At 40.4% G+C, this 11,135-nt stretch overlaps 1 protein-coding gene across 1 annotated transcript; it reads right to left on the minus strand.

Moving 5' to 3' along the window:
* Positions 1 to 1,679: 1,679 nt before the first annotated feature.
* On the minus strand, positions 1,680 to 11,036 carry PRPF38B (pre-mRNA processing factor 38B). The gene is made up of 6 exons (XM_071564782.1): positions 10,679 to 11,036; positions 7,303 to 7,371; positions 6,861 to 7,012; positions 6,717 to 6,777; positions 4,003 to 4,226; positions 1,680 to 3,751 (listed from the first exon to the last, which is right to left on the minus strand). The coding sequence occupies exons 1-6, from the start codon at positions 10,955 to 10,957 to the stop codon at positions 2,896 to 2,898; spliced, it is 1,641 nt and encodes a 546-aa protein (XP_071420883.1). The 5' UTR covers positions 10,958 to 11,036; the 3' UTR covers positions 1,680 to 2,895.
* Positions 11,037 to 11,135: the final 99 nt, after the last annotated feature.

Genomic DNA, 11,135 nt, shown 5'->3' on the forward strand with positions numbered 1-11,135 from the left:
AAGTTATGGAACACCTTCTGGTTCTCCATAACACTGGAATTTGTATCCTGAAAGAGGCTATTAATATTACCAGGCCAGTACTTCTCGTTGGAGCCACAGGAAGTTTCAAAGACAGATGAGGCTTCCCAAGGGATAACTATCACAGCCAGGTGACTATGGAGATGTGGCATACTGTGGGAACTTTGGGTTCACAGTGTTCTGGTCATTGTACTTTTATCCTGAGAACTGAAGAGTGCACAGACTGTCCGAGAGCAGCTCCTGGGACAACTCTCACACCTTGAATTCAAACTGGCAGAAATTTTCTCCCAGTGCAGCTGCACTGCAGCACCCACAGCAGAGTGGGCAGGGCAGCACAGACACCTTGACTGAACTTACCCCTGCTCACCAGAGCTGCTTTCACAGCACAGTCCGTTTGGTTTTAAGGAAGGTCATGTGAAATAAAATGGCACCAGAAAGACAGAAATGAAGTACAAGAGGTCCTGGATCCAAACCCGAGAGCTGCACAATGCTAAGTCCCAAGAATAATTTAAGACAGGTGTCTTGGTCCAAGCAATCTTCACGGGTCTTGGTAACTAATATTGTGCTATCCACTACACTGCTAACTCAGGTAGATAATAAGCATCATATTAAGTCAGAAAGTACTATTTACTGGAAAATAAAAGCACTGTCCTCAAATAACTTCTTTTAAGATACTGGCACAGCCTGGCCTTTTCACAAGCTGTATCAAAATGTTCACCACGTTTGTTGTAGTAAGACAGTGCTTCTCCACTCTGAGGTCAAAGATTGCTTCTCAAATACCTGCATTTTACATACATATAAGCCATTCTTTCACTGCATTTCCCAACAATGGCAGAGGAGGAGAAGCCCTGAAGGTAAAATTGGAAATCAGTAATCCATTTTCCCTGACACAACACTGGCCTTGCAGCCTCTCTGCCCAAGAATATACTTGTTTCAGAAACTGAAGGTTAAAAACAAGGCCAAAAGAAGACCTCTAGACACAAACAAGATAAAATAAAGTTGTCCTCACTGTTTTGACTTGGCAGACTGCAGAGAGAGTCCTAATAATCTACTACACAGGGTATTAAATGGCCAGTAGTTTTTCTCCCATATTAAATGTGAGCTCAGTATTTTAGTTTTACACTGCGAGGGAATGAATTTGTTGAAGGTTAAGTTTTGTTTCAATCTCAGAATTAAAATCAGTAACAGGAATATAAGCAGACAATACCTCAACCTCAGTATCAAACAATCTTGATTAGTAAGGATCACAATGACAAAGGAACTTCTGTTAATTCAGAAGAGAATTACAGCAGGGAAGAAGAAAAAAAATGAGTTTGCTCTTTGGAATTCTATGGAATGAAGTGTACCATTAGAAGTTGAAACAATTTGTTTTCTCCTGGATGTTAAAAAAAAATATGCCTCGATGACCTGCATCACACAGAAGCAAAACAGAGACTGTATCAATTTATTTCTATCTTCTGCCTTCAGGGCACTTCATGATCATGAATGTTCTTCCAGTTTTGGGGCTGCTGCATTTGTTTGTTACATCTCCCTTAAAAGGTACTTATTACAAAAAATCCCTTGTTCAAAAAAAGTGTCATTTGATCTGAACATGAAATGTGAAGGAACCGAAACACTCTTCAACTGGCAATGAACGTGCAGGGAAAAGCTGACACTCAATACAAAGTAATTAATTGAGAGTTTATTCCAGATGGTTCTCCTCACTTAGTACACAAGTCATCAGAATAATCTATCAAATAGACTTGGACTGTAATGATATGATGTTTTTCTACAATTCATTTTGGTTTTTGCTTCTAACCACCTGTTTAAAAAAAAAATCTGCCAGATGAAATGTTCAGCATGAACTGTGATCCTTAATATTTGTAGAAAATATGACTTAAAAAAGGACACTGTCATTTAATTTGTATTGTAAATGTTTACACTTATAAAAATGCTTTGGAAGCTTGAAACTGAAATCCTTTGTAATATTTTTCTTCTTCCTACCTCCCTCTTCCCATCTTAAATGCCTTTATTAGCCCAGGATTATCATAAATGACAGAGTGCAGCTGCTGATTAAAAAACATTAGAAGATCACAAATGGATAAACTGTGTTTTTTAAAAAAATGGAAGCTTACATGGATTTTTTTCAAACAAATAAAATGCATAGATGGCTACGGTATTCATCTGTCAACCTTTACAGTGTCCACTCGAGGTAGCCTTTCTACAGAATTACTAAACAAGCCCAAACATCCTCTAAATCCTTGCATCAAAACCACTATCTCTTTCCAAGTCTGCTCAATTTTACACCACCAGTGATCAACATAATACAATTTAAAAGCTTTGAAAAAAACAGCAGGTACAGTGGACACAAATGTTAGTTCTAAAGCTGCAGCCCTCCATGTACATTGTATGCACATAAATATCTCAGCTATAATACACGTTCCAGATCCATCCCTAAAAGCCATACTATTATGGAAAGCACAGCCATGCTAACTTCAGGATACAAACCATAATTCCACGTCTACAAAAGGGAAGTATAATTAGTGGCAGTTTATTGCCTCATACAAATTTAACCAACATGGCAACCATGCCAAAGGAATTAAAACATTTTCAGGACATATGTACAGACTGTACATTTCAGAAACATCTGAACAATAAAAATGCAAGAACAATCTCTGCATTACAAATTAAACTAAACAAATGGTTTGAAACCGTCAATGCATTGAATGGGTTTACAAAGGCACTTCCCTACCCAAAATAGGAAATGACAATCTGCAGCCTAGAGGGAGGTTGGAGAAGAGTGCTCATCAACTACTGCACAATCTCAACTTTAAGAAAAAATAAGCAGGATTTAATCAAACATTTATAGGATTCAATGTGATCCACTTCTGAAAGAATTCAGAGAGTCTCATCTTTGTTTTTCTGTTGCTTTTCCTCACTCTCTTGTTCTGTACTTTGGCTCCTTCGGCGATCGTGTTTGTCAGAATGGTCCTTGCTATCACTGTGATCATGTTTGTGGGAACGTTCTTTGCTTCTGCTACGCTTCTTAGATTTTTCTTTGCTGGGACTCTGATCTCGTTTTCTGGCCTTCTCAACACTATCTGTTCTTCCTCTGCTTCTGCTTCTACTTCGTTTATTTGACTTCTCCTTATTTTCATTCTTATGTTTACTTGATTTTTCTTTGCTCCTGCTTCTGCTGCGCTTACCTGTGTTCCTACTGCGGCTCCTACTCCTATGCTTTCTTTCCCGGCTTCGACTTCTGCTATGTTTTCTCTCTTTTTTGGAATCCCTCTTGTCATCCCGGTGTTTCTTCTCATCCTTGTCATCTTTGTGTCTTCTCTCTTCTGTATCACCCTTACTTTTCCTTTCTTTGGACCTTTCTCTAGATCGATCTTTTTCCCTCTCACTACCTCTTTCCTTATCATAATCTCTCTCTTTTTTCCGACTCCGTTCATTTTCTTTCTCTCGCTCCCTATCCCTGTCTCTTCTATCTCCTTTCCTGTCACGACTTCGACTACGGCTTCGGTATCTGTCCCTGCTCCTGCTTCGCCTCCGTTCTAATGTGCGATCAGTGCTTCGAGATCTCCGCCTTTCTTTTTCTCTCTCCTTTGCTTCACGTTCTAATCTCTGCCGTTCTCTTTCTCTTTCTAGTTCTCTGTCAAAACTAGATGATCCATGGCCTTCCCGATGGTGACTTCTGCTTCTGGATCTTCTGGGAGACCTCCTGGGACTGATCGATCTTGGTCTTGGAGACCTTTTAAAACAGAAGATATTCAATGTGAAACACATACTTTTACGGTTAAGACACCTTTTTCTTTCCAATTTATACTTTACATACGCCATCTGTTTTTAATCTTAAATACCAAATATCATCTGATGATTGTAATCCATTAGCATCCATAAACTGTTTTTTACTGTTGCCTTAAAACCTATCTCAGTGAAAAGACAACAAGTACTTCAATATTGAACTTTCAACATTAATCTTTAAAGTAACGTGTGTATAACCTTGAACGTCTACGTTCCGCATGCCGTTCAATTTCTTCCATTCCCTCCTTGCCATCTTTCTTGATTTTTCTAGGTCTGCTTTTGATTTGCTGGTCAATAGCTTTCTGGACCGGCACAGGAATTCTTGGAAACAAGGTGGAAAACCATTCAAGCTTTGTGAGGAAGGAACGAAGCATCTCCCCAATGGTCATAACACAACCCCCACCTGCCTTCACATCCAGATCCTGCAAAATACAAGCAAAAAATACCCTGATGGTCAAAAACGTTCTTTATTGATTAAAAAAAAAATGCTGCTACATTACTGTCCTATTGAAGTCTCATGATTATGAAAGTTTACTTGTCTCATATTCTAATACATTTCCTTAGAAAAATTCAAAACTCTGCACCCTTTGGATTTGGCAGTACGTTACAGACAGGGAATGGGACTTAATATATATGCATGCAGGCACACACTAATCCTGCAGCCATCTGGATGGTAAGGGACTGTCGATGAAGAGATTAACGCAAAATCCCCTTACACAGTCTGGTTATATGGTATGATTCTGTATCTCATTTAAATGCCAAAATGTTGAGAAGTCCTCTGAAAGTACATTTAATACTCCATTTTGTGGACGTACAACTGTGTACCATCATACCCAACCCTGTGGCCTAAATCATTTATGGACTACATCACTGCCTATCTAAAAATGATCATAGAAAAACCTCTAGTACAAAATGGCATCCTAACAGAATTGGAAGCAATAGCAAACCAACTGCCATGAAGCAGTGAGGTTTCTAATTTAGAAATATGTAAAAAAAGAAATAAATGAACAAATAATTGGAAACGCATAATCCATGATGACCATTGTCTCTGAAAAGGGTCATTACCGCATGAAGGCCTTCTTGCTATGCCCTCTCACAGCTCAGGACATGTTAGTCAGCTATTGTCAGTCCCAAACCTATAGTGCAAGCACACAAGGAAAGTGAGATTTGTTATCTAAACAGGAAGAGAAAATCTAAACGTAAAACTGCTTGCACTCACACACATTTAAGTGTTCAGATAAACAGTTTTTCCAAATATAATCGCTGCAGAGATCTAAAGAAGAAAAAAAGGAGTTAAACGTAGCACCTGGAGAGTACGTACAGTTAAACAAAATAAACATAAGAAGCATTTTGAAAAGTAACTCTGTATCCTGGGAAGTTTTTCACAGCAGCATGACAAAAGATGAACTGCTTCCACATATTTAAGAACTGGAGGGAAAAAAAAGATCCTGTAGGTTTAAATAATTCCATATATAAAAATTTACTTCATCCTATAGAGCTTGACTAGGACTGGTAAGAAACTTAAGCAGCCTCAAGCAGTTTTTCTGCATAACACAAAGCTACTGATAGCAGCAGGGAAAGAAAGACTAATTCCAAAGATATATTGGGAGATTTTAAACAACAAGAAACAAATATATCTTGATAACCAGTATCTGCAAGAACTGAAATATAGAAACTAAAAAATGTGCTTTGAATAATGAACCAGTTAAGACCTGCACAATGTATTGCACCTGTGATCGCTTTGTTGTCCTTGCAATTGAGTTTGCAGGACCCTGAGAATGAAACCACCCCAATCCTCCTCATAAATTACAGTGCAACATTGCAGAGGAGAGTTCACGACCACAGAGATGCAATCAAGATTCAAATTTGTTTTGATTTTTTGTTAAAAACGTAGAATAGCACAGGTTTACCTGAAATAACAGTTGATTCCTTTGCACAGTGTTTTTGATACTTAGCATGAAAGAAGCTGTTTAAAATAAATACACTGCATTGCAGTCAGAGTCAAGTATAATTAACATTATTTTTATTACAAGTATTTGGACATCATTTGCAAGTATAGCATTTGAAATTTTTCAAAGTAGATGTACACTATCACAGTAAAGAGGGCAAATGATCCTTCCTGTTCCATTCTTAAATCTAGGATCTAATTTAAAACCTGCTGAATAAATACAAATTGCAGCAGTATGTATCAGACTGCGTATCCAACTTCATAGACCAAGAAACCTCTCTCATCGACTCCCTACTCTGTTTACCCAAACAGTAACTCAGGACTAGGGTACCAAAGGTATTCTCCCATCTGACTGCACAGTAATGAAGCCTCTATACCAAATTTCGTCAGTGAGCAACTTTATTTGCCCCATTAGCAAAGACAATAAAGCTCCAGAAACAATACCACCTTATGCCATACTCAGGCTGTTTGCTTCTCCTCTGAAGAAATCCTGGGTTTAGTTATTCCAGGACATGAATAATTACCACTGAGATTTTTGGCAGTGTTTTCCAAGGTCAATGTTAGTTTATACCTCCCACTCTTCTATGTAAGCATCAATTCTCCCATCCCAGTAATAAATAGGTTATACAAATTTAGGACTCTCATGACTTACTAACCTTGCTTAACAGTAACTGTGTCTTTAAAAAATGCACAGAAGCCATTCCCACAGTCTGCTGTCTGAACTGTGATTCACCACACCTGTTTCACATGGCTCTGCAAATCTGACATAGTAACACACTAACCATCTAAATCTAAATGACCCAGGTCCCAGCTCAGACCTGCTTCCTGCACTAATTAAGGACATTACAAGAACATAACATTGCAACACCCAAACTACAGAAAACGTTATGAAACAACGTTTAAACCTAAGGCAGTAACATGAAAAGAAACAAAAGAAAACAAATTATTACCCTCGCCGACATACCTCTTCATCATCAAGAAAGGATTCAAACCAGTCCCATAGATCTGTAGGTGGTTGTGTGTACCTTCAAGTACAAAAAGAACGTAAAAGTTTAATACAGCTTCCTGCACATTAAGACAGTCATTGGTTCATGATATTGATACTTACCTAATATACATAAATCCAAGAGCCCTAATATATGGAGAGTCTGTATGAGTTATAAGGCCCATCACTTGCTTACGAGTGAGTTTCAGCGTAAATAATTTGTAGAGCAGACAAAAGGCAGTGGACACAATTCCTCCAGTTCCAACACCACGCACCTTTCAAAACAAAAAGTTGAGTGAGGATGCAGAAGTCACAAAGACATTATCCCACATCTACAAAAGAATATGGAAACTAACACAGGGTAAAATCTACATCTACAAACAAAGCTATGTGGAAAAAGTAACACTATTTGCATCCATAGCTTTGGAAGCAAAAGGAATGTATCTACTTCTTGTAACAGATACTTTTATATCTAGAGACTGTCAACATAGCAGCAAGTTTTAGTATGTTTGGGAAAGTTATTTACCAGACAGAAAAATTTAAGAAGGCACGTACTTCTACTTACCCCTCCACACATCCCTGTCTGGCCTGCGGTTTTCCTGCTGCCCTTTTCCCAGGGTTCAACATGTGTAACCTGAAAGGGTGAGGTGGGGGACAGGAATAAGAAAAGAAAATTACAATTGCAGCCTCCATAATGTTTAGGTGCCTATACAAACCTGATTTAAACAATGGACTCCTAAACCAACCTTAAAAGCTTGCCTTCTACCAAATTCAAGACCAAGTCTGCTTTGTCATTAAAGCAAGGCATCTGGCATTTTTAATTACATTAATAAATTATAGCCAAAATCATGAATGAAGATTAAAACAAACAAATCCCAGAACACCAAAGGAAGCACCCATGCTTATTCTATACTTCATGTATTTTCAAATGCTTTATGGCTAAACCCCACCATTACTATTTTCTTGGGGTGACTGAAGAACTGCCTCTATTAAACTGTATCCTTTAGTTTAGTGGTAACTGCTGATGGGAGCTACAGAACTCACAACAAACAGTCTCATATTCATAAGTCTCATTTATGCAGTGAACTTAGCTTGAGATTTCTTTTCACTGTCACCTACAACTAGGACAAAATAAATGTTTACAAAGTGTAGTATTTTAATATAAAAAGGCAGTGTCTTTTCTTGTACACTGTAGTGATGTTCTTAGATGAAATGGTTCCCAAGTACTAACAAATAAAATTTGCCCAATTCAAATCTGTCAGATCAGTTAGAAATGACTGCACAAACGTAGTTAAGCAACACCATTCCTAAAACTAGACAATAAGAGTCATAATAAGCAAGTTCAGAACCATAAAACTGCCTATACTCATTTGAAATTGTGAAATTCAGAGAAGCAATGAACAAGTATATTGCCCAGGCACATCAACTTAAAAAAATACTTAAAAGAAAAACACAACACCCTCCCCAAAAAAACCAACAAAAACACTCAGAAGAAACAAATAAAAAAACCTAAACCAAACCAAATAAAACACAACCCAATGGTGTGACACCAATTTTGGAATGAGTTCATGGCTGTACCGTACTTCACCAATTAAAATTCTTTAACAATACATGAAACAAAACTAACTATGCACACAATGACATGAAATCAGAGATACACTGACAGTTGAAGCTGTTGAACTGTTTGTTTGGGTTTTTTACAGTTGCCACCTTAGCCACACAGGATATATGAGAGATGCCAATACCATAGTATTCAAAATGCACTCTGACTTCCTGTATCATTAGTATTGCATAAGAAGTTCACCGATAGCACACAAACAACACTGCACAGCCTCCTGATTATATAGAATTTTGCCTCTCACAGGAAAAGTATTTTTTAGTCCAAGTATCAAATATAACACTATCACAATGTTAGTCTACAAGTTTTTAATTAGTTACTTTTATAGGCCACAATCAATATAAACATGCTGGGTTTGACAGACATTAATTAAAAAACAAAAAAACCCAAATAAAAAAGCCCTGAAAACAATACTTATTTCAGAAAGGAGCATTCTAAGTTTTGATCCTTTAACGACTGCTGCCTCTGCTTAATTTGTGGGAAGTACAGACTAACGAAGCTGAGGACAGGGATAAAGAAAGAGGAAGTCCTGCACTTTGCCGATACAGAACTGAAACAGGAGACCAGAACTACAAGTGTATTAATTCAAATATCTGGACAGAATCCATATATTCAAAGATGGTCGCTATCATTAGCTGCCTGTGTGACTTAAAATCATCTTTCCTGGTAATCTGGCACCCAACATTCTCCCATTTTTTTAAATGAGCCACTTGTTTCTCAAAGACAGAAAAATACACTTGAAAATACACCTGCTACAATGGGTATCGTGTTCATTCAAAGAAAAAAACCCCATACAACAATAATTCAGTAACGTTGAAACATGAAGAGAATTCAGATCTTTTTACTATCAATGAAGCACCTTAACCATCAGGTTATCTTCTCCCCCACATCCATTACTCATGAGTGAGTAAGAGGCTGAGTCTTCTCTTTATTTAGCCTGCAGTTTTGAGTCAGAGTAACTGACACAAGTTCAGTAAACAAACTTTATTTGCACAGGATTAATAACCAGATTTTTAATATAAAGTCAAATTTTCTCCCCAATTTAACATTAAGCCCTTTGTAGAATGAAACAATAAGGCATGTGAACGAACTATGTGACCTACTGCAGCAGAGCTCTACCAACACAAAGAATCCCATAAAATATTTTTACTATACCTCAAAAACTCCACTTAAAATAGAGTAATTTCTCAAATTTCCTGAAAATGTTTGTTTTATAAATTTTTCAGGTCTAGCCATCACTTGCATAAGTAAACTCTGCTACTTTCTGTTCAGACAGTCTCTCTCACGTGCAGCAAGTGGTAAATTAACTGGAGAGATGCTTTGCTGACAATCTCTGTTACTTTATTAGGTGTCATAAATAATGAGCTCCAAATGAGAGAGCACAGGCAAGGCAGTGCTGTCATTAAGTGGGCCAACAGTAGCATAGGTAAGTGCAAACTGCCAAAAAACCCACAAAATACTGTGGCGGAGTTATTTTTTACAATTACAGTGCTCGAAGTAACTTGACTTGCCTTGGTCAAATGAAACAAAAAGGTTACCTTTCTTATTTTTAATCTCAAATATGCTGAAACCACTGTCACACTAACTTTAGCAAGCAAGATGAATTCACCTGAAAAAATATCCCAATAACCACCAAAGCGCAGGTGACTAAAGACAGCTGAATTATCTAAGCTTGCATTATCTGTATTTTGGTCTCGTTATCAGAACAAAGAAAGTGGTTGTGTTGATGAGCATTAATTATGCCTACCTCTACCTGGGAGACGGGCTTGATGGAAGCCTCGCTGCAAAACTGATTCAATCCTGCTAACAAAACAAGAACCGAGACATGGGTGCCCTGATACAGATCACTCCTCTCCCCAGCACATCCTACCAACGCCAAGGGAAGCGGTAAAATGAACTTTGTTGATGGGTAACGGAGGGAATCCTCACGTCCAACTCAGGAGGAAGGCCCCATGCAGACTCCTGTCGAGAGCACCTACAGTCACCGCACACACGGCGTGTCGGCGCCCCGGGCAGCGGGCAGGGCCGGTCCGGCCGCCGGAGCTTTGCGGCCTCCGCGCTCCCTCCGGCTGAAGGCGCAGCTCTTCGACGGCCATTTCGCCCCCACCGCCCCGGCTCACGCTGCCCGCTGCCAGCCTAACTCACAGCTCCGCCGCTCCAGATCCGGTGAGGAACACGCCTCTTTTGTAAGGCAGAGAAAGCAGCACCCGCGGCCAAGCCACACGAGCGGTATTTGCTCCCATCCCTCAGCGCAGGGCGAGGGGCGAGAAGGCGCGGGCCGCGACCAAACCGGGCCCGGCGCCAGCGCGGCCGGCGGGCTCACCTTGAAATAGATCTCGTCCACCACTTCGTGGTAGGTCTTGAGCTCGTAGAGCTGCACCTTGAAGTAGGGCGACGAGAGGATGTTGGTGAGGATCATGGGGTTCAGGTTCATGGTTTTCTCGTTGCCCCACAGCGGCAGCACGTTGCCCTGCTTGCCCGAGGCCGCCGGCTTGGGGCCCCCGCCCTGCAGCGGCTGCTGCACGGGCGGGCCGGCGCCGGGCGGGTGCTGGGCCGCCTGCTGCCCCTGGCAATTGGCGACCGCGGGGCTGTTGTTGGCCATGGCGGGGCGGGCTCGGGCGGGCCGCGCACACGGAGCGGGGCCGGCGGGCGCTGCCTCAGCCCCGACAAGATGGCGGCCGAGGAAGTGACGGCGCCGCCTTCCGGGCGCGTCACGGCCCGCGGGGAGCGGCGGGGAAAGGGCGGGGGCTCCGGGGGTTCCCGCCCGCCCAAGGCTCCTC

This window comes from Pithys albifrons, chromosome 10 (genome assembly GCF_047495875.1).
Source record: "Pithys albifrons albifrons isolate INPA30051 chromosome 10, PitAlb_v1, whole genome shotgun sequence".
NCBI classification, from domain to species: Eukaryota; Metazoa; Chordata; class Aves; order Passeriformes; family Thamnophilidae; genus Pithys; species Pithys albifrons.